Source organism: Triplophysa dalaica, chromosome 20, assembly GCF_015846415.1.
Source record: "Triplophysa dalaica isolate WHDGS20190420 chromosome 20, ASM1584641v1, whole genome shotgun sequence".
Lineage (NCBI taxonomy): Eukaryota > Metazoa > Chordata > Actinopteri > Cypriniformes > Nemacheilidae > Triplophysa > Triplophysa dalaica.
In genome coordinates, this window is record NC_079561.1 from 7,861,251 (window position 1) to 7,884,112 (window position 22,862).

Here is a 22,862-nt window from a genome sequence, read left to right on the forward strand (position 1 = left end):
GAAAATATCCCCTTTTGTGTTCCACAGAAGAGAGTCATACAGGTTTTGAATAACAGGAGGATGAATAGAATAGAATGTATATTTTAGATGAACTACCGACAAACATTGGTGATGATCTAAAGATGTATTTTTCTAAACATTTAACCTTTTTATTTGTAACATTGTATTTCAAAAACACAAGTCTGTGTGGTCCATTTTGTGTTTTACATCTCTCGTTTACGTTCCCCTTTAAGGACGAATGAGTCTGAGTTCTTACGATTTAATCTGATATTATTACATTTAAAAATTCTGCTGGCAAAACACTTGAGGGGATTATGATGAAAATCGGCATCTTTTGTTGAAATTCATTTGCATGTATAAACACAGCCCACACAGTATTGGCATTTTTATTTTAAATGAACTTATGTGCAACATGACAGGATCATGCAAACGTTTGAATCACTGAAGATGATTTTTAGTGATAAATAGAACATCTTAAGAAAAACTCAATCCAAAGACTGTCAAAACAACAGAGGGGTGCAGACAGGGAAATATATCCCTTTGAAATGTCCTTGTTCTTCACCCATACTGTAATAACACTGACACGATTTCCAAAACACTCCAAAGCTGTAGCCTAAAACCCTTCAAAGTCGCAGAGGGCCCTTGACAGAAAGCTGGACATAAAATTAAACATTTCTAAATATTTATTTGACCTTTAAAAATGTATTTTTCATTTATCGATCACGACAAGTTCATTTGCATTAACCCTCAGTTAGCATCAGTCAGACTTGTGCCTTGCTCATTTTCTGAAGACTATAAAAGGTTTTCACACGTTACATCAATCTAATACACATCCTTATTCGGGCTTCATTCCGTGATCTGTGAACACAAAAGGTTAATGTATGATTTGTTCATATTCAAGCATGTTGTATCTAAAGTTCACAGAAAGGTGTTTATTGATATCTTTTACCTTAACAACGTGAGTCTCTCGGGTACGAACCCGTAGCTTGTTGACTTGAGATTCGGCAATATCCGCTCTCTCTTCAGCTTCATCCAGGTCGTGCTGGATCTTCCTGAAGCGGGTCAGATTGCTGTTGGCGCCCTCCTCCTGTCACACACCAACCAAATGCGTACCTTATAACTTACCTTCATCACAACTAAAACATTTCAGCCTTATTATAAGCTGAATGGATATATGATTGAGTTCGAACACTAGAAAACACATTATGTGATTTAATACATACTACATCCTCGGCATGCCTCTTGTAGCTCTTCACTTTAGCCTGTAGTTTTTCAATCATGACTTGCATCCTCAAAAGAGTTTTTTTGTCCTCCTCTGTCTACAAAGAGAACACAAAGTCTTCTGTAATCTGTAACAGAACAATTTTTATAACAGATCACCCTGTGTAATACCTGGTACGTGAGCTCTTTAATTCTTCTCTCATATTTGCGTATTCCCTTCTGGAACTCTCCACTTTTCTTCAGTTCACACTCCAGCTCTCCCTCGAGTTCCCTCACCTGAGGTACAGATACATCCACACAATACCTCATACTCATATCTGAGGCAAAACTGGAAGAAATTGACTTTTTGCGGAGGTGCTCGGTTAGACTTACCCGATTTTCCATTTTCTGAATCTGTTTCTTTCCTCCTTTCAGAGCGATCTGTTCGGCTTCATCCAAGCGCATCTGCAGATCTTTAATAGTTTGCTCCATGTTTCTCTTCATCCTCTCTAGGTGACTGCTAGTGTCCTGTTCTTTCTTCAGTTCTTCTGCCATCATGGCTGCCTATGGATGGATTTGGTTTTAAAGGTTACCCAAAAACAAAGTTTCAGTTTGGGTGACAATAAGTGCCATTTTTCCCGGACACATCCTTGGAGATGTTTTCAGGTACTTTCGCATTTCACTACATCGAGGTTTATTATTTCAGGTTTTAATTTAAAAAAGCAACCATTATATTTCAAGCTCATAATGAAACTACAGTGATTATAAAACTTAAGAGCAATAAATGTTTTAAAAAAAAACTGAAATATTAAACCATGATGGCACCCGACATATGCATTCCATTCCATTCTCTACCGCTTATCCGAACTACGTCGGGTCACGGGGAGCCTGCGCCTATCTCAGGAGTCATCGGGCATCAAGGCAGGATACACCCTGGATGGAGTGCCAACCCATCGCAGGGCACACACACTCACTCATTCACTCACGCACTCACACCCTACGGACAATTTTTCCGACATATGCATATTTCAACAAAATAATAAAGTATAGTTTCAGTCTACTTTTGTACTTCTCAGGAAATACATATATTGACAACTATATATTCTGTTTATTGACAGAAAAGTCTAAGTATATTTGGGCTTAACTTGTAATCAATCTTTTGACAGATATATTTTAAAGTAAAATTATGTAATCCAAGTAAATTTAGTTGTGTTTACTCTGAGAGTACACTCCTAAGTGTACTTTGACAAAAAAAAATGTTACAAGTATTGAATTTGTAAACTATCAGTAAGTTCACTTATAGTTATAGTTGTATTTCAAACCAAAACAAATAAATAGCTGTGTATTCCAAGTTAACTACTAAAAGAGAACTTAAAAAATAAAAAATAATACACTTATAACTAAGCTTAAAAGTGCCAATTTAGTCCCAAGCAGTATTGAAATAGTACACTTACTTCTAAAGTACTACATTTTCATATTAGTATACATACTAGATGGAGTATGCTTACTTGAAATTTACTTAAGTATGCTAAATAAAATGAACTTGAAGTATACTTATTGTTTGGGGGTAGTTGTAACGGCTGGGTGAACATTGTGTCTATCCTTTATCAGTTTAACAAAACATTAACTGTTGTGACAAGAATTTTACAATTCCTTGCTTGGATTTTCTAAGTGGTTGGTTTCTTACTAGACCAAATAAAAACAACCCATTCCTATGAATAGTGACATTTTGGTCCTTAATATGCTTAGGTCCTTCATTCATAAGCTGTTTGGAAAAGTAATAGCACACATCTCCTCAATAAGCAAAATGATTTGAAATAATTATTACTTTTCGTAGCACAAGCAGTACAGCAGAAATGACATTTGAGATGTTTGTTTACTTTACTTGAACGCTTCATTGTTTGCTATGAATGGTAAACTAGTCCTTATAGCATTTTTTCCGTGCCAACTCACATCAGTTATGGCCTTCTTCGCCTTCTCCTCAGCATTGCGGCACTCCTGAAGAGAATCATCGACCTCCCCAGACAACACGGACAGATCGCTCTCTAACTTCTTTTTGTGGTTCAACACTACTGTGTTCTGTTAGGATTATTAGAAGTTCATGAAATCTGACTATCATTATATTATCAAAGATCATTATATTAATCCAAACACACGCAGATGTGACTCTAACCTGAGTATGCAGCAGATTCACTCTCTCACTGGATTCCAGAAGCTCATGCTCAGCGACTTTGCGCATGCGGTCTGTCTGCTCCACCACTTCACGCAATTCCTCCACCTCTGCTGTGAGCAGATTGTTTCTGCGTTCTGTGATCACCACCTGCTCCTTCAGATCTCCACACTGATGCCTAGACTCGTCAAACTCCACTTGCAGATCCTGAGAAGAGCAAGAAATATGAGAAGACCAACAAAGATGACAAAAGAGCAGAGAAGAAATTGTATTTTTCCCCTCACCTTCATTTGAAGCTGTAGGTTGCGAACTAGTTTCTGAGACTCCACAGCTTGTCTGTTCGCATGGTTCAACTGGATCTCCATCTCATTCAGATCTCCCTCCATCTTTTTCTTTACCCTGATGGCCTCATTCCGGGCCCTGGTCTCAGCCTCCAGCGTGGTCTGCATGGTGTCCAAGGCCCGCTGGTGGTTTCGACTTTATTGATAAAAAATGGATGAAGGGTTTTTGGAGGAAGCGTCCGGAGGAAAAAAAAAATTTCTTATGTCATAAAAATATATATTTTACCGGAGATTGTCAATCTCTTCATCCCTTTCTGCAAGCTTCCTTTCAACTTCAGTTCTGATCTGGCTGAGCTCCAGCTGGATACGAAAGGTCTTACTCTCCTCGTGCTCCAGAGTGCCCTGCATTGAGTGCACAGTAGTTAACAGCACATTCGCTTCAAAGCATTCTTTTTATTATCTACGTTTTCCTTTTGCACATAGACATTATTATATTACCTCCGCCTCCTCCAGTGCTGCGTGAATGTCACTCTTCTCATGGTCCAGTGTCTTCTTTACCTTCTCAAGCTCATGTATAGCCTTATTATCTTGACCAATCTGTTCTGTCAAGTCAGTAATTTCCTCTACAAAAAAATACATGCTGGTTTGTCTCATTTTCGGTCTCCAAAATACAATTTAAGACCACCGAGCACTTTGCTCTCCTTAATAGTTTTTACCTTGAAGGTTTTTGTTCTCTCTTTTGATCGTCTCCAGCTGATCAAGTGCTTCTTCATAAGAGTTTTTCAGCTTGAAGAGTTCTGTGCTAAGACTGCGGGACTCTTTTTGAGAGCTGTCCAGCTCTGACTGTGTCTCCTCAAACTTCTGCCTCCATTCAGAAAGGACCTGGGCAACAATCAGCAAAGAAATGTAAGCACATTTTTACTTTCTACCTGTGGTTTAAAAGAATATATTGGAGTGATTCAAATGAAATTTGTGCTGACCTTATCAAAATTGCGTTGCTTTTTGTCCAAAGCAGCAGCCACGGCATTAGATCTCTCAAGGTCAACCATCAAATCCTCAATCTCCGTCTGCAGTCGGTGTTTGGTCTTCTCCAGGGAGGCACACTTGGCATTAGAAGCTTCTATAGTTTCCTCTGATGTCTGAAGACGAGCAGCCAGCTTCTTCCTGAAAACCAAAAGCGCAATTTTGGTATCTGCTGTTCTGTTTATTCAGAAGCCAATTTTTTTAATCTTATTTTTAATCTTATGAAGACTATTTCACCCCCCAAAAATGGGGCCATTGAAACAACCAGATATTTATTGAATCTCCTTGTATGTTTTGCTTATGAAATTAAAAGAAAAGAGGGTGAGTCAAGCGTGACAGAATTATGTGGCACAATAGACCATCCCCTTACTTGGCCTCCTCTAGCTCCTCGGTTCTCTGAACGGCATCAGTCTCATACTTTGTCCTCCACTGAGCAATCTCCGCATTTGCTTTAGATAAAGCACGCTGTAACTCGGATTTGGCCTCCTGCTCTTCCTCAAACTGCTCTCTCAAGAGGTCACAGTCATGCCTGGAGGACTGTACAGCATGAGCTAAACTGCCCTTTGCCTGGCAAAGACACAAAGTCAAACAAATACAATATTGAATAGGTTGCATACAGTGTGAGATTTCTTTCTCCAGAATTATTCATTGATACTTCTGGGTGAGGTCAAGTACAGTAGTATACGTGCAACAATACATCCAGTGTTTTCAAACACAGACTCACTTTGCATTCCTCTTCCAAGTGTTTCTTGAGCTCTTCCAAAGTCTGACTGAGAGAAGTCTTTGTTCGCTGCAGCTGCATGACCAGAACTTCTCTCTCTTCCAGTCTGCGACCAACCTCGCCTGTTAGCAGAAAGAGAGATTCCATTTACATTTACACATCTGGCAGATGTTACTCAAGTTCATTTCAAGTTTTTTTCTTCAGTATCACATTATAAAGCAATGCTCAAGCAACAGAGCTACAGGAATAGATGTAGAAAACTGACCACTCTCTGTCTGGGCTCGTGCTTTTTGAGAGGTCACGTCCATTAGCTGCCTCTGGAGTTCCTCCACTTTGGTTTTAGACTCGTTTAATTGGTCCTCGTACATCCTGCACATTTTCTCGGTTGTGGCCTGCAAACAAAAGTTCTCTACATTAAGACAAATTGTCTAACAGGTTTTGGTGGAAGACAAAATTAGTCATTTTGAAGAATGCTGGTAATCAAACAATATTGGACTCCGTTAACTTTCATTGTGTGGACACTGAGACGTTTCTGCAAATATCTGTTTTGAATAACATGGGGTTAAATAAATATTGACATAATTTTCATTTCTAGGTGAACTATGCCCTTCAGAGCAAAAGTTTATTTTCAGTAGTCAATCACAATACACACTGAACACATTGAGACGTCTCACCTTGGCTCTAGAGAGATGCTCAAGGTTAGACGCCAGATCCTCAGACTCCATTCTGGCTTCTGCCTTTTCCTTCTCCAGTTTTTGTTTGACCCTCTGCAGGTTATCAAGCTGTTCGCCCATTTCAGCCACAGTATCTGCATGTTTTCTCCTCAGCATGGCCATGGTGGTTTCATGATGCAGCGAGGCCTCTTCTAAATCCCTCCGCAGCTTCAGAAAGTCTGACTCCCGCTTCTTATTCATCTCGATCTGGACCGCAGTGGCACCTCCTGCTTCCTCTAGACATTCGCTCAGTTCCTCCAGTTCCCGCGACACATCGGCACGTTGCTTGTCTGCCTTCGATCGAGCTGATCTTTCAGCCTCTAGTTCCTCCTCCAGCTCTTCAATACGGGTCTATCAAGAGTTTACCATAATATTACATCAATACACTGTAAAAAATGCTAGGATATACCCAACCGTTGGGTTGTAAATTAACCAATGCTGGGTTGTTTCAATTTAAAATGCTGGGTTGTTTTAACCCGTTACTGGGTCTAATATAAATACTGTATTTCCAGGGTTTGTCACTTTTTGACCCAAAGCTGGCTCAGTGCATTTTTTGCTCCCAATATCTATTTACATAAAACATTTTATGGTGACATTTTTATTAGACAGCCAATGTTCACAAGTCTAGTGGACCACAGCATTATATTGTTTTTACTACAATACTATATATATAATATAGTTATTATATTTAATATATTCACCTGTAATTCTTTTATTCTCTTTTGCAGTAGAATCACCAAAGCTTGCTCTTCATCAATCTTTGCACTAATCTGAGCCATTTCATGGTCCTTCCTACACAAAATTCCAAGTACATTAAAACCTGAACTGCAATACTAGAGCAAATTTGTAGCACAGCATTTCCATGTGATACATTACAGATACGAAGACTTATTTAGCCAAATCTCACTTTTTCAATCTGTCCTCCAGATGCTGTTTGCTATTTTCCAAATCCATGGCTGACTCAACAGAGAGTTTCAGGTCTCCTTCCAGTTTCCGCTTCACTCGCTCCAGATCCATACGCAATTTCTTCTCCTGCTCTAGAGAGCCCTCCAACTGTTCCAGTAAATACAACAAAAATAAATGTAAGAATTTGTCTATTACGATATAATCTTTTAAGACCCTTAGGCCTGTCCTATAGAATTTAACTGTGCTCGCTCCATACTCACGTCATCCACCTGCTGCTCCAGTTTGATTTTCGCCTTTGACAGCATGTTCACTTTGTTCTCCTCAGCCTGCAGGTCTTCCAGGGCTTGCTGATGTGCATCCTGGAGGGCTTTCTTCTCTTTAGTCAGCTTGGAGATGCTCTCATCCAATGTGGCCATTTCCTCCACCAAGTTTTTAACCTGAGAGGATGAAAGAATGAGGTGACCGCTTGAACAGAAAATAAGAAGATAAAGTAGAGAGCTAAGGCAAATACCTTGTTCTCAGTGGCATGTTTTTCCTTCTCCACTTTGGCCAGAGTAATTTCCAGATCATCTAGATCTTTCTTTAGCTCAACGCACTCATCTTCCAGTTTTCGTTTCGTGGCTGTGAGGGTGGCATTGAGCTCCTCCTCATCCTCCAGACGCTCCATCAGCTCCTTAATCCTTCCCTCCATTTGGATCTTAGCTTTGATCAACAGGTTACAGCGCTCCTCAGCGTCTGCCAGGTTATCTTGCTCCTGGAGATAAAATGTTCAAGGGATGAGGACACCTTCCTTGCATTTTACACAGACATTAATAAATAAAGGACATCAAGTATAATGATTCACTTACAGCTTGAAGCTGAAGAGAGAGATCATTCTTCTCCTGTACCAAAGAAACCTGTCTCTCCTCTAACTCCTTTCTCTTCACCTCCGATCTCTCTAAAGCCTCCTTTATCTTCTGGAACTCCTCCTTCAGTGCCACCAGTTCCTTCTCCGTGGCTGCACTCCTCAGCAGGGGTTTGATCTTGAAGAACAGACACATCCATGGCCAGTTCTTTACAGCGTAAAAGGCACGAATGTTCCACTGGATCACCATCAAAGCTTCCCTGTGTGAAGATATTCACAAGAGGCAGCATTGCTAAATGAACATTTTAGGGAACTAGATCAAGACTTTAGGACTCTTTTGAAAAACTTTATGTCCATGTAGGAAATAAGTGGAAGCCATATTGATGACTAATAAAATCTACCATCGTTTGTTCAAAATTAGCTCAGTATGTTTAGCACCAAATAGGGCCAGGCTGCCACACACCATTGTGTTGCGGTTTCTATATCAGTTGTCCCACTGTGACACTAAACATACCCAAAGGGTAAATCAATTCTCCATCGCTGAATCTGGGACAGTCAAAGGTTGAACAGTAGTCATTGACTATGTGAACACATTTGGCGAAACAAGAGGACTTAATCCCCTGTCACCTGGACTGGCATCTAAAGAATTTGCTTGCTCCCAGACAAAAGAGGGTTATTTATAATAAAGAAGTGAAGGAGACACTGGTTAGGAACCGGGACACATGACCCTCCTCTGCACCTGCTATTGCAGATGCCATTTGTGGTGGAGGGGCTTTAACTGGCTTTTTATGTAGAGTGCACACGCACAAAACACGCAGACACACGCCACAACATAGTTCACATACACTCTAGACATTCCCATCATATATAAAACTATTTGCGTTCGGTTATTTAGACACTTAATGTCCAACGTCAAGGTTTAAGAACAGGCTCCGAGTGGTATCTTCTCCTTACGTACTTTTCTATCATCATCTTCTTTCGCTCCATCCTCATCAGTTTACCCCTGCAGAAAGCCTGCAGCAAGGTAAGGATCTCAGACAGCCGTTCATCTCTCATGTCCTCCAGCTGACCAAGAAGTCCTGCCTTGAAGAATACCTGATGGAGGACACATTCAGTGTTTGTCAGGAGGACTAGCTTTGGGTCACTGAAAATAGGCGATATAAAAGGAAAGAAATGTTTTTGAACCTTGCTGTGGCCAAACTTATACTGCGTGTGGTCAATGTCCAACGAACCCAGAAGCTTTTCAACAGCTTTCCTGCTGTCCACATACGTGTCCTCTGGGATGGCCACAGGATTGAGGATCCGGTAGCTGGAAAATCCCAAAGGCCTACTTTAATCTATTCTTCTCCATAGTTTTGTATAATCTAGAGTCTCCTAAGAGATTACGAATGTGACCTATGAGGGAGAACTCACCGTTGTTTGAACTCTGCATAGAGAATGCGATTGGGGAATCCCTTTCTGCAAATGCGAATCCCTTCCAGAACGCCATTGCACCGAAGCTGGTGCAAAACAAGGAACGGATCCATCATCCCTATCAGATACAAGCACATTTTTTGTATAAGATGATGCAGCAGGTAACAAAATTCCTTTTGTACGAAAAAAACCAAATCCAAATATGACTGATGTACCTGAAGTCTTGGTCTCATTGGGGATAATGCATCGCACAAAATGAGGCTGAGTGCTTCTCAGATTTTTCATCAACTTGTTTAGATTCTCCTAGAGAAAGACAAGACGAATGATCAATCACCTTGCTGTCCGTCAACTGAGTCAAGATTTTGAAAGAGTCTGACAGTAGCATTCCTGTAGCTCAACTGGTGACACGCAACTCTTACCTGTGTCGTGTTTGGCATCTGTAGCTGATGAAAGCAGAGCCAGCACAGACTTAAAGTGATGTTCATGGGTCAGATAACCTAAACATCACTGCAAGTCTTAACTGGCTCACTCTCCATTTCCAAAACTTATATTTTATTTCTAGATTCTATTTGTATTTTCGTTTAAAGTAGTAAAATGTGTGTGGCATTTCTGGGGCATTTAAGGATTTGGTATGGTAACACATCCTATAAAAAATGTATACAGTTTTCTCTTGATCTTTATCAATGTTCTCTCCTCATTCACCAACCTTGTGCAGCTGTGACACGGTTTGGAATGATGCACCTTTCTTTCTCTTCTCTTTGCTTCCTGGCTTTCCTTCTGTACCTGTAACATGCAGTACGTGCTTAATACACTTTAAACCTGGTCCACATTAGTACTAACTGTAAAGAAGTTGCTTAAAAATGCACCTGAATTAATGCAGATGAAGTCCTCAAAGAGGCTTGCCATTAACTTGTTGGAGGACCTTTGGAAGACTCCAACTACTGTCTCATTCAGAGGATCCCTGTTTTTATCAAGCCAACCACTGATGTTATACGGCACCTGGAAACATACATGCACACATCAAAATTACAATTCACATGTGGCGCAGCCTAGTGGATGATGATCCAAGTTTTTAACCAAACCTTATGAATTGAAACCCTTAAACTATCACCATTGTGCCTTTTGGCAGGACACTTAACCCTGGATTCCTCTAGATTATCCCTATTACTTATATATTGCTTTTGATGGAGACGCTCCATACTGTAAATCGGTCCCTAATTCCATCGGTCCCAGTTGTGTAGCTAATAAAGGCTCTATTGTATTCTCTGATAAAAATTGCCATATGAAATATCTATGTAAATGTGACAGGATTTCCACTCACCACACCAGCATAGTGCACCAGCTCGAAATGGGTGTCATATTTGCGTTTTTTGTCAGGCCTCGGTCTCTGGAAGTTGGGAGACTTGCCAAGGTGATTATCATAGAGTTTAGCTTTGAAGCTAATCTCCGTGGCTTTAGGAAACATGCACTCCTCCTCTAGAATAGACAGGATGCCCATAGGCTGCATGAAAATGCAAGAGGGATGCAATAGCATTAGTCTGGTATACTTGTACTATTTTGTGCATGATTTCATGTTTAAATATCAACCTTTTCTATTAGGTCAATGCAGGTCTGTAGATCTAATCCAAAGTCTATGAAGGTCCACTCGATGCCCTCTGTTTTATACTCCTCCTGCTCCAAGATGAACATGTGATGGTTGAAAAACTGTTGCAGTTTTTCATTTGTGAAGTTGATGCAAAGCTGCTCAAAGTTGTTGAACTGTTAGGAGCACAAAATGACATTTTTTTTACTCAGTTACAGTGAGTAATGAATAATGTCTTGCTCCTTTAAGAGGACCCATGTGTGATTTTTAAGGACGTGCCTCAAAGATCTCAAAGCCTGCGATGTCGAGCACTCCTATAAAGAACTGACGTGGGAGGGCTGTGTACAGGGTTCTATTGATTCTGCTAACCAGCCATTTAAACATACGGTCATAGGTGGATTTGGCCAGAGCACCAACTGCATAGGCGACCTATAATTACAGAAAAACACTAAAAATCATCAGATATTTTTGTGCATTTATCTCTCTAACATCCACAGAATGAAGTACATGCACAGTATTGTGCCGACCTGTTCGACAGTCTGTCCCCTGACTATGTACTCATGGCCCACTTTAACCCTCGGGTGGAGCAGCCCCTTAATGAGGTCAGCTGAGCTGATCCCCATAAGATAGGAGGCTTTGTCTGCACCTGTGGACAAAATCACAGAGCTTAATTCAACCCAGACACTGACCAAACCAACTAAACTTGGAAATCTGTTTACCCAGAAAATCCCTCTTACTTTCAGTGCCATCCGCCTCTGCTTGCTCCTCTCTCTGCCGTACTTTGAACTTCATGTTTCCAAAGTGCATAATGGCACCAACTATCTTGTAGCAGCCGTATTTTTCTTCAGGAGTGAAACCAAGGGTGTCCATTGCATGCTAGAAAGAACAAAGGGATATGTGCTCCATGGGTGGTCATTAAGATTTAAGATTGAATGTAAAAGGATTGTTGGAGGAAAATAGCGCATCCAAAAACTGCAGGAATCTCCATAATACAAGCGACACTTACATCGGTTGCAAGCAGCTCATCTCCATCGTCCATGTGGTCCACAGTTGTAACACCCTGCGAGCAGAAGTGGTAGTCAAAGGGATTTGATGAAACCAGCAGCATGTCTGTAAAACAGATGAAAGATGTTTGGTTTTTAGGAGCATAGCAGAAATACAGATGTCAATACTTCAGTCTTGGTTCTTTGGTGTAAATATTGGCTTTGCCCGAATACCTTGAAGTTCTGGTTTCCTATGCGAGAGGATCTGGTAGTAGATGTGATAACTTCTTTCACCACATTGCTGAAATATCACTCTGGATTTTTCCAGAAGATCTAAACAATGAAATGAAGAACATGAAACAACAACAAATATATTTCATTTATTAACACAAAAGGACATTTTTCGAAAAATCAACTTACAGATTTCAAAATCAGCAGATGCTAGTTTCCCGGTAGGACCAAAATGGATTCTTATAAATTTTCCCTGTGTTGATGAGAGACAAAACAGTAAAACGCTGTACAGTATTAAAAGAACATGAGATATTATGCATTTCTTATAATATTCACTCACAAAGCGGGATGAGTTGTCATTCCTCAAGGTTTTAGCATTGCCGAAAGCTTCCATAGCTGGGTTTGCTTCAATGACCTGATCCTCTAATGTACCCTGTGTGTGTTTGAAAACAGAAGAATTTGTTAGTTTACCAGACACAACTCATGAACTCAACACACAAAATGAAATCTATGAGTAGACAGAACAAACTGGAAAATGGAAAATGAAAAATATTATCTTTGATGATTGGGAGGGAATAAATGACATCTTGGTTGAATTTCGAAAGGAGAAGATCAAAATGTTAAAAAACAAGAGACAATAAGAAAGACTTGCAAAAAGGGAATTGGCAATGTAGAATGGTATAAAAAGGGTTTATGAAACATAATGGAATGGGAATAAGACAACAAAACTCTTAGGGTCACTCCTTATCTGTTAAAAGGTAGTCTGGGAATCCAGATATAAAAGTATCATAATCCCCAAAAACAAGATGTAGATGGAAAAAGAATCGCAGGGACACAAAAACGAGGGTGGGTGATGACAAAAAAAGAACAGATATGAAGTTTCGGCCCTTACTCCTTTTTTGATAGCTGTTTCACCGAGAGCAGCTATAATGGCAAAATACTGAATTACACGTTTCGTGTTGACGGTTTTGCCAGCACCGGATTCTCCGCTAAGCATGAGGAAAATTCATGTGAAATATGCATGAAACATTATTAAATCCAAGATGATGTAAAAAATAAAATAAAAACCTGGCAAAACCCTCTTTTATACCGTTTCAAGATTAAGTTATGCAAAAAATGCACAAATGTATTCCACATCATTCTGGTTTGTTTTAGAAAAGATGTGTAATGGGGTGGTAAAGGAGTACTTACGTGATAAGCATTGACTGGTTTTCACGATCTATAGGAAAAATAGCCCAGAATACTTATTGAGAACTTAATGTTAAATAACACCAAAAAAACTGTATTGTGTCATGATCAAGCAGGTGCTATTTAGTATTTGAAAAAGAAAAGATGTATCAAATAAAAATAATTGATGGCAAAACTGAAATAAGTTGAAGACAGTACTTTTTAGCATGTCATTGTAGGCATTGTCTGCTATGGAATAGATGTGTGGGGGAACATCTGAGCGACGCTTCCCCTTATATGCAGCAACCACTTCAGCAGAGTACACGGGAAGCCATTTGTACGGGTTAACTGTCACACAAAAAAGCCCTGAATATGTCTGCGGAGGGACAGAGAACAATAAAGTCGATCAGACAAACGTGAAATTCAGGTGACAGATTGCTTGATGCATGAATAATTATTTAACCACTGTGAGATACAGACTACAAAATGTGTTCTTACATAGATCATCCAGAAACTGTAACGACGGCTGAGGTTGAAGAGAACCGAGGCCTCATTGAGGTGTGTGAGCATGGCCATGTCTTCAATCATGTCAAACTTAGGGGGGTTCATCTGCTGAATATCATTCTCTCTCACCGTTAACATCTGTTTGAATGAAATTATTTATTCACCATAAGTTTTTTTTTCCATCGCCAAATAAAGTGTTGTTGCTTGACAACTGGAGCAAAGTTGTTTGTCTTTTTTCACTCAATCATATTTCCTAAACATATATCATTCAGAAAAACATTCCCATGATTTCATCAAACATCAACATTGTTGTTTGCGTAAACGTAAAACTAAATAAAAGTCACGTGGCTCAAAAGAACAATGGAGACTATTTAAGATTCACTGACCTGTCCATATTTGGTCTCCACCATTACTTTGTCTCCATCTGTATCTTTAACCTCCACCTCAATGTAGGCTTCTTTCTCATCTGGAATCCAAACACGTTTCTTCCCTACACACAGAAACATAAACAAAGTAGGCTATATGTCATGTAACACATTGTAATTCATATATTTTTATTAATATTTACTGTATGATTATTATTATAATTGAAATATCAAAATGTTATTTGAATATATATTGTACTGGTCATAAAACAGCAAAAATTGAGAATGGTAAGTATTAGGACATTGCCAATGTGTCCAAGCAATATACAATACATGCTCAGTATACTGTGTGATACATTCAGCAAATGGACATGATTTAAAATATTTTAATATGATTTTAATTAAAAGTAAAAAAATAAAATCTAAACCTAAAAATTAAATCGAACCAGTTAACACAACTTGGAGACAGTACCATCAAACGCATGGGCTTGCGCAGCGAGCTGCTCCAGGTTGGTTTTACGCAGGAACGTCGCTGCGTTGCCAAACTCCCTCAATTCCATAAAGCGTGACATGATAAACGCTTCGGGTCCCCAGTTTGCACTCAAACGCCTGGAATTTGAGAAAATTGGTTAGGGTAAAAAAAATCAAGATTGTAATGCTTCTCGTAGGCATTGAATACATTGCAATTTAAGCGTAAAAAGAGTATTAGGGTTCGTTTTGAAACTGTAACATGCAAAACCATGCGCTTCATTCAAACGCATGCATATGAGTACTAACCTCAGGAAAGTTTAAACGGGTTGGCCTCTCAACAAGTGGCACGCTCTCCTTTTATTGTCTCTCTCAAGGTCAGAGTTGGGGAGATATGTCAGACATCCCCATGTGTGCGTGTGTATTCAGTTGCTCATTGGTCCCGTGTCAGCGCTGTCCGACCCTGCGCGATCACAAAAGGCAACCAGGTGACGGAACCCTACTGTAAGCGGGTTATTTTTAAAACGACATTGTTGTTGATCGTGATTTAACCTTTGATGTCCAAAGGTTAAATGCCTGACCTCTTTCTGCGCATACTTTAAGGACTAAACATTACAGTGCATAAAAATATAAACTACAGATCTCAGCTAATGTATATTATGTACATCACAAAGTTATTTTCCGCCATGTACCACAAGCACAAAATAGAAAAAAATGTTAAAGAGAGGTTTACAGGTTCAGACCATACATATAAAATTGTGTTATGCAAAAAAAATGTTTTGAATTCTGATCTGAAGGGTTTTGTAATAAAAAATTCATTGGATTAGATCTGTTCTATTCTTGCTATGTCCCACCATCCGTAAAATGTATTTATCTCTGTGATCCAGAAAGTTTAAAAGTCTTTCTCTGTAAGAGAAGACAAGCTTTGTGAGTGCACGACAAATGCACTCCTCTGCAGATTGTTCTTTAGCTAAAACAGTTTAGATAACTATTTGTGGGTTTTTATGAGAGTTGTATAATGACAGCTGGAAATTAGGATTTTGTAAATAAGGCGTTATATGTGGGAATGGTGGGAGTCTCAACAAAACAGTCTCTTTACAACATGGGGCTGTCCATTTTAATGTGACTGAATTGTAATTTGTATTGAAAAGAACATTTCCGACTGTGTCTGCCTCATGTGACAGACTATTTGAGAAAACCAGTGATATGTTTAAATTAACACATGATCTGGATAACGTTAATGCTTGGTTACTGATAAAGGCCGATCCTCCGCAGCAAATTGGCGCCTCAGAAGCTGTCGACCTTGAGAGGTAAAGCTGAGATAAGTGTCCTTTAGCAGAATCCAGAGCCCACTCTGTAGTCCGAAAATAGAAGAGAATACAACTCCCGTTTCCAATAGCCAGCATTCCATGCTCAGATAGCCATGTTGTCTGTCAAGAGTTTGTGGTTAAAGAGGCGGTCCTGTGGTTGTTTCCCTTAGAAATTACTGAGAGTGATCAGCCAGTGATCAAACACTAAACAAGTTTTCTGTCTGAACTATAAATACTATTAAAGATGAACAGGTGTCACCAGTGGCCTTAACAAGAGTAAATATATGATTTCTATTTGTTTATACTGGGAGTACAATTAAATCTTCTTAACAGTAAATCAGTTAAACAGTAAATGTTAATTCTTCTATGTAAATTCTTCTATCATTTCACTCCAAATCTGATGCAGGACATGAGTTGTTTAGACATCTTTTTTAATACTTAAGGATTTTTGTTTTATCAGCTTAAGCCCTTATATTTCTTTCATTCTATTTCACAGCGTAGACTAGACTTTTTAAAAACAGAAAACCACCCTACACTATACCTGCAATATGTAGGCTTATAAATATAAACAATATGTGTTATTATAAACAATATGGACGAAAATCATATTTATATTTATAGATTTGGCAGATGCTTCTATCCAAAGTGACTTACAAGCAGGAGAGCATATAAACATTTTGTCAGCACGCTTAACAGTACTGTTAGTTCACAATGCCATGCTACTAGGAGGATTAAAGCTGGAGTAAGCAAGGGAGAGAATGAACAACAGTTTTTTCTAGACACAAGACATAGACAGTTATTGGTAAATCAGATCAATGAGGAACAGGTATGTTTTAAACTTTTTTTTTTAATTGTGAAGGATGGTGCTGTTCGGGTGGAGGCTGGCAGTTCATTCCACCTCAGGGGGACTGAATGAGTAAAGGTTTTTATAAGCGATTTGGTGCCTCGCTGTGATGGAACAACCAGGCATCACTCATTTTCAGACCGAAGATGATGGGAGGGGATGTAGACATGGATCAGTGAGTTAAGGTAAAGGGGGGAATTTGCCGTTAACGTTCTGAAGGCCAGTGTCAGCGATTTAAACTTTATGCGGGCAGCGACTGGCAGCCAGTGAATTGAAATCAGGAGGGGTGTTTCATGGCTTCTTTTAGGCTGATTGAAAACTAGACGTGCAGCTGCATTACAGATCATTTGCAAGGGCTTGACTGCATTGGTTGGAAGGCCGTCCAGTAGAGAGTTGCAGTAGTCCAGTCTTGATATGACCAGAGCTTGGACTAGCGGCTGAGAGGCATGCTCCGACAGGAACGACCTGATATTCCTGATGTTGTAGAGCACATACGTGCAAGTTCGAGTGGTTACTGCGATGTGAGAGGTGAATTTCAGCTGGTCGTCGAACATCACCCCAGGCTCCTTGCAGACTTGGTATGCGATATAGTTGAGGATCCGAGCTGAATGATAAGGTTATGTTCAATTGATGGGTGGGCCGGTATAACCAGCAGTTCTGTCTTGGAAAGGTTGAGTTGTGGGTGATGCTCTTTCATCCAAGAAGACATGTCCAGAAGCCAGGTAGAGACAAGGGCAGAAATGGTGGGGTCATCTGGTTGAAAAGAGAAATAAAGCAGCGTATCATCTACATAAAAATGGTCTGAGAACCCATGAGCCTTAATAATTGGACCCAGGGAGGTGGTATATATAGAAAAGAGGAGAGGAGCAAGAACTGATCCTTGAGGAACTCCAGTTGTCAGCTGGTGAGATCTGGATGTCTAGCCTCTCCACGATACCTTAAAGGATCTGCCTACGAGATAAAAGTCAAACCAGTTGAGTTACAGAGATGCCTAGTTTGGAGAGAGTGGCCAGAAGGATCTGGTGGTTTACAGTGTCAAATGCAGCATAGAGATCAACCAAAATAAGGACAGATGACAAGGATTAGCCCTTGCCTGCGGTAGGTTTTGGACGACAGACTACGAGAGAGAGACGACAGACAGGAGGGAGAGCATATGAATATATACTAAGAAAAGAACTACAGCTTGTGCAGCTGTGCAATGACAATAAATTATATTCTATTAGATTTGATTCTACTTTATGGTGTAAACTTGTAACTTTTTTCATGGCTTCAGGAAATACATACTTATGAATTACATTAAATCATATGGCTATTCATTAGAATGCAACCTGAATCAAAGCTTCCTTGAACCTGTCTGAGGTCTGAAGCCTTACACATGGTGAGCAGTTGTCATAGATTATCAAACTCTCACAGGGCACAAGGTTATACCACACAGGCTAAAAGGTCAGGAGTGGAAGAGGTAGCATTGCATTCTGTATAACCACACTTAATATTGTCTGGGAAAATATACCTAAACTGCCTGCTAATAAATGTTTTCCTACTGCCAACCAAAATACAAACCTCCTGGCCTTCTTAACCCAGTGTGATCTACCATCCAGCCATACGTTCCAGATCGTAGATGAGCAGTGTGAGCTACAGCACCTGTCTATGTAAATTCATCATCCTACTTTCTTTTTTCTATACTGTTCTACCTCTGACTGTTGGGTTAGACCCTTGCACTTCAGTGACCCTGCACCTGTGTGTGCACAAATGGGAATGAGAGTGAAGGAAACATTGGTAAACGCTTGATATTCTAATCCCCAAATCACTAGCCAGCCCAGAAATAATGTGATCTAATCAGTCTTTTAGTAAGTGACACTAGTTTAATTTTCTCCTGTCCATCTCACACACAACACCTGCATTGTGTCTGCATTGTGTTGCCACTCTATCAGTCTTGCACAAATACACACTCAAAACACAGCCTAGATATGAGCACCCACAGCTGTCTGCCTATTTTAGACTGGATTTTGACAGCAGTATATCTCCCCCGCCCTAGATCCCATATAACAATCCCTGACGCCTTCACCAGAACAATAGCCAGCAGCTCACATAAACCTTTTAAACTTAGAAAGCACTTGGGCTTAAGAATAGCCCAGCCACTTTGGCGCAATCCATTGGCTTACAAAGAGTGGATGGACAGAGTTAAAATGCATTTACTCAAAACTCTTAAATGCCTGATTTCTCAAATGGAAGCACAATCCCAGTTTGTAAAGTGGATAGTATGTTAAGTAGATAGTTCAGACTTTTAATTTTGTTAGAGCTGTGTTCAACGTTATAAAACAGCTGACGTAATGCACAGCTATGACTGCACATCAATAGAATTCTATATTAATGAGCTAGGTTCTTTGTTGCTTGACAAACGCAAAAAGATTAAAGTTAAATGTTGAGCGAATAAACGCTATTACTTTAATTATGATTTACATATACAGTTAACATAAGCGTCACATATTTCTTCAAACTTTAAATTGCTTTAGACACAGCAATACAAATGAGTAACAAAAACTAGTGACATGCATGTCCCTCATAACATCTCCGTCTCATTCTCTCGTAACATTCTCAACACACACATCTATTATATTTCCAATTTTAATAGTACATATAACTTATAATTGAAATTTTAGTCCTTGACAATCTAATACACTTGAACAAATATACTCAGTTTTGAATTGTGTTAGATAATGGGAACTTGACAACTACATTTCGGCAAGTCTACTCGGGTTAATTTGGTCTCTGGAACTCTCCCATATATTTCGCAATATAAAATGCCTCTTAACAATGAGCCACATTTCATTTACATTTAGTCATTTCACAAAGGCATGGCTTCAAAGACCCGAGGATTGATGGAAACCTCTACATGAGTCACTCCGAAAGCCACAGCCAACACATTGACAACTGCTGGAGAAAACACACAAATGCACACAGACGCACTCTAGAACGTTGTTTACAAACAGATTTAGTGCATATTGTTTGTAATCTGTAGCTAATTTTAGACTATAACTACACAAATGACCAGTGATGCTGATTAGGCACAGATAATGTTTACACAAAATATAAAAATATTTCTCCATGGATGAACTTCACTGTTTTCCGATATATTAGTTAACTTTGTCCATCTTGTTGAGAACAACATCTCAAAATCCCATCTCTTAAAACAAAATCTTTAATTAATTTAATGTATTATCTACATTATTCACACATAATGTCAGATCTTTTAAAATATAAACATAACATGTATCATGTGGCAGCAAATTATTATTTATATTCCACTAAGTGAGCTGAGAGGCCAAAGTGGTAGCCTATTTATTCCTTTTTTAAGGGACTGGTTGTGAAACCAATATTTTCAATTGTGAAAAATATTTCCTCCAGTCAACACTTGAGCTGAAATCTTCATGGTTTAACTTGTGAAGCTCCTGTAAAAATGTAGATAATCCAGTCAAGTGCTTTGCGACATGAGACCAGTCCACTGAATGGCTAACTGACACCCCCTGTAGGCTCCTATAACACTCCACACACATTTGGTCACTAGATTATAGAATAAGAACTAATGACTAATAAACACAGCCCTGTTAGGATCTCCCTGATGGTAAAGTACAATAATTCACTACTTTGCAAACTAATCCTGCAATATGAGACAACAGTTAGTGCATGTGTGAGGAATTAACAGCTATGGCTTTGCTATTGAAACCACAATGGTTCTGGATAAAAGCAGTTATTTCCAGTGATACACACAGGTGACATAGATTCTGTTTATTTCCTTTTTTATTTAACGTTTTTGCAATTGCTCTCTGTATTCTTAGCCAGCCGATGCAGTATATCACATATTGCATCAACATTATTCTCAAAGCAATAATTTCCACGGGACAACAGACTCATTTAATGCATATGGTACTATGAAAATAAAAATCCTGAAAAATATGCAATTATTACTGTAACTATTTATACAACGTTCTTATTTTGTAAGAGCATGAACTTTAGGGACTATTATTTTGAAAAATGTGTCACACGTACGTAGACACGCAGAGAACACTCCTATATTATAATGGGTGCCCCACAGTTTATTAATTTGTTCATAATTTAATTAGTTTACATCGCTCGTCGTGTAATGGAGGGACAGATAACTAGAGAAGATGCCTTGTCACGGGAAGGTTACAGACATGCATGTCACATTATGCTGTACGGGGACTGTAGCGCCAAACTCTTCGGGAAAATCCCCATCAAACACATAGTGCTGGTAAGAAAGAGTTGTCATTCTGGAAGCGTCATACCTTAACAGTTTTATTTAAAGATTGCGACTAACACAGGTGCTCTGGTTAACGTGGCATGAAGGTTAAACAAAAACTATGCTAATGAATGCCCGGGCAACATAAACCTGAATCCAAGAATCCTGTCATTCAGATGCAGATGCGCTTTGATGGGTTGCTAGGTTTCCCAGGGGGGTAAGTTCATTCTTCTGGACCAACAAACAAAACAAAAAATGTAAATAATGGTTCTGTAGTTGTTTAAAAATCTGCAGTTGTGTAGCTGCCATTGCCAAGCAAGCACATGTGTGGAGTCTGTCATTATGATGTCACCTGTAGATTGGTGAACCCCTCGAAAGAGACTTTGGAGGCAGGGCTAACCAGAGAGCTTCTTGAAGAGGTGGGCGAGGCTATACCAGTGGGCGTGGAAAATCATGTATCCTCCTGCCTTGCTACATCCTGCCCGTGGCTAATCACACACTTCTACATCAAGAAAATGACAGAGGCAGAGCTAAGAGAAATAGAGAGAGCAGCAGTAGCTACGGCCACAGATCACGGTTTGGAGGTAGAACCATGTGCTGCTCACTTTGTCTCTCTTCACATACATACATACACACCTGACAAATATGCACGCTGATTTTCTTGCTATGTGTTTGTCTCAGGTGTTGGGTATGGTCAGAGTACCGCTCTACTTCCTGAAAAACGGAGGTGGTCTTCCTTATTTCCTGTCTCATTCGTTCATCAGTAACTCCCGGGCTCAGCTGCTCTCTGCCCTGCAGCGCTGTGGTTTGCTGTCCCAGGGGGAGCTGGAGAAGGCAGTGAGACAGGCTGAGCAGATGAGACGCACACACAGTGCTGATCCGCACTGACACGAGTTTACACAGCAGTGCCTTTTCACCTCAGGCCCATGATGCTCACACAGTAGCCCAGCCCCCAATGCCAGAAGGACTACCCCATTTATTTAACCTCAACCTGGTGAACATTATAGCATAAATAAATAGCTTTTTTATTTATTATATGAATTGATGTCATTTAACCATGTAACATTAATTTATTACTTATGCATTATATGTTGCATGAGTAAATTGTTATATGATCACTTTTTGTTTCCATGCCAATGCTACTATTTAATTCTGTTAATAGTATAGAAGTATTAACAAGAGTTCACCAAGTTACACAAATAAACAGCTGACGGGTTATAGAAATTGTTCATGAGTTTTCATTTTACTGAATTTGTTGTCATTTTCATTATGGAGAAGAGCCACAGGGGTGTGCTATCATCCTGCACTACTTGGCTTGTGCAAGCAAGTGGCTGGTAAAACTGCAGTATTTAATTTAAGTTAAATTAGCCTACAAATGGCTTACTTATAGTTGTCAGTGTGTATTAAGCCGGGATAGGAGAAGGAAAAACAAATGACAAAAGTCTGTATTCTCCAAAATAGTGCAATTATTCAGAATGCTTTGTAGATTAATCCTTTAGTTCACTGGAATAACAGTTCACTTTGACCCTCATTTTAGCTTCCGCATTTTTGAAATAGAACAGTTTCACAGAATTTAACACTTTCAGAATTTACATTACTAATTGTATTATGAAACTTAAGGAGCACTGACTGTGAGCTAAGCCACATGACTCAACATCATTGCCTGACTTCACTGATGCTCGTATGTCTCACAGGGATCAATCCTGTCTGCCATTGCCCAGCGCCTATTAGAAACTACCAAATGAATGTAAATTATTACACAAGGACAAAAAGGTGTTGAATTCTGGTATCTTACTATTTACAGTATATGGATAAATTCTGCAAACCATCAGCATATCTCTAATGTGTTTACAGCAAAAGACAACACCTTTGTTTTAAA

The 22,862-nt window shown here is 39.4% G+C and overlaps 2 protein-coding genes across 6 annotated transcripts; one reads left to right on the forward strand and one right to left on the reverse strand.

Annotated features, from left to right (window-relative positions):
* Nucleotides 1-370: 370 nt before the first annotated feature.
* myh7bb (myosin, heavy chain 7B, cardiac muscle, beta b) lies at nt 371-14,906 on the reverse strand. 3 transcript variants are annotated; one of them, XM_056733362.1, is made up of 43 exons: nt 14,881-14,906; nt 14,576-14,712; nt 14,125-14,228; nt 13,733-13,876; nt 13,454-13,610; nt 13,259-13,286; nt 12,960-13,056; nt 12,408-12,500; nt 12,257-12,320; nt 12,071-12,169; nt 11,860-11,963; nt 11,591-11,729; nt 11,381-11,499; nt 11,133-11,282; nt 10,859-11,029; nt 10,593-10,772; nt 10,138-10,270; nt 9,978-10,054; nt 9,487-9,574; nt 9,272-9,389; nt 9,044-9,167; nt 8,817-8,953; nt 7,863-8,118; nt 7,526-7,768; nt 7,275-7,451; nt 7,016-7,161; nt 6,810-6,900; nt 6,070-6,459; nt 5,661-5,787; nt 5,399-5,517; nt 5,045-5,241; nt 4,632-4,815; nt 4,368-4,533; nt 4,150-4,274; nt 3,938-4,053; nt 3,655-3,847; nt 3,374-3,577; nt 3,154-3,279; nt 1,594-1,764; nt 1,393-1,497; nt 1,224-1,319; nt 950-1,087; nt 371-858 (listed from the first exon to the last, which is right to left on the reverse strand). In XM_056733362.1, exons 2-43 carry the CDS (start codon nt 14,673-14,675, stop codon nt 847-849), a joined length of 5,808 nt encoding a protein of 1,935 aa, XP_056589340.1. In that variant the 5' UTR covers nt 14,676-14,712; nt 14,881-14,906; the 3' UTR covers nt 371-846. The 3 variants fall into 3 exon arrangements, with proteins under 3 accessions (XP_056589340.1, XP_056589338.1, XP_056589339.1); XM_056733360.1 differs by lacking the exons at nt 12,960-13,056; nt 13,733-13,876; nt 14,125-14,228; nt 14,576-14,712; nt 14,881-14,906 and having other exon boundaries at nt 13,454-13,498; XM_056733361.1 differs by lacking the exons at nt 12,960-13,056; nt 13,454-13,610; nt 13,733-13,876; ... (1 more) ...; nt 14,576-14,712; nt 14,881-14,906 and having other exon boundaries at nt 13,259-13,306.
* Nucleotides 14,907-20,781: 5,875 nt separating this feature from the next.
* Nucleotides 20,782-22,190, forward strand: zgc:103759 (U8 snoRNA-decapping enzyme). Of its 3 annotated transcripts, none has more exons than XM_056733611.1 (4): nt 20,782-20,995; nt 21,160-21,200; nt 21,342-21,567; nt 21,665-22,190. In XM_056733611.1, the coding sequence occupies exons 1-4, from the start codon at nt 20,867-20,869 to the stop codon at nt 21,869-21,871; spliced, it is 603 nt and encodes a 200-aa protein (XP_056589589.1). In that variant the 5' UTR covers nt 20,782-20,866; the 3' UTR covers nt 21,872-22,190. The 3 variants fall into 3 exon arrangements, with proteins under 3 accessions (XP_056589589.1, XP_056589591.1, XP_056589590.1); XM_056733613.1 differs by having other exon boundaries at nt 20,872-20,995; nt 21,091-21,200; XM_056733612.1 differs by having other exon boundaries at nt 20,885-20,995; nt 21,066-21,200.
* Nucleotides 22,191-22,862: the final 672 nt, after the last annotated feature.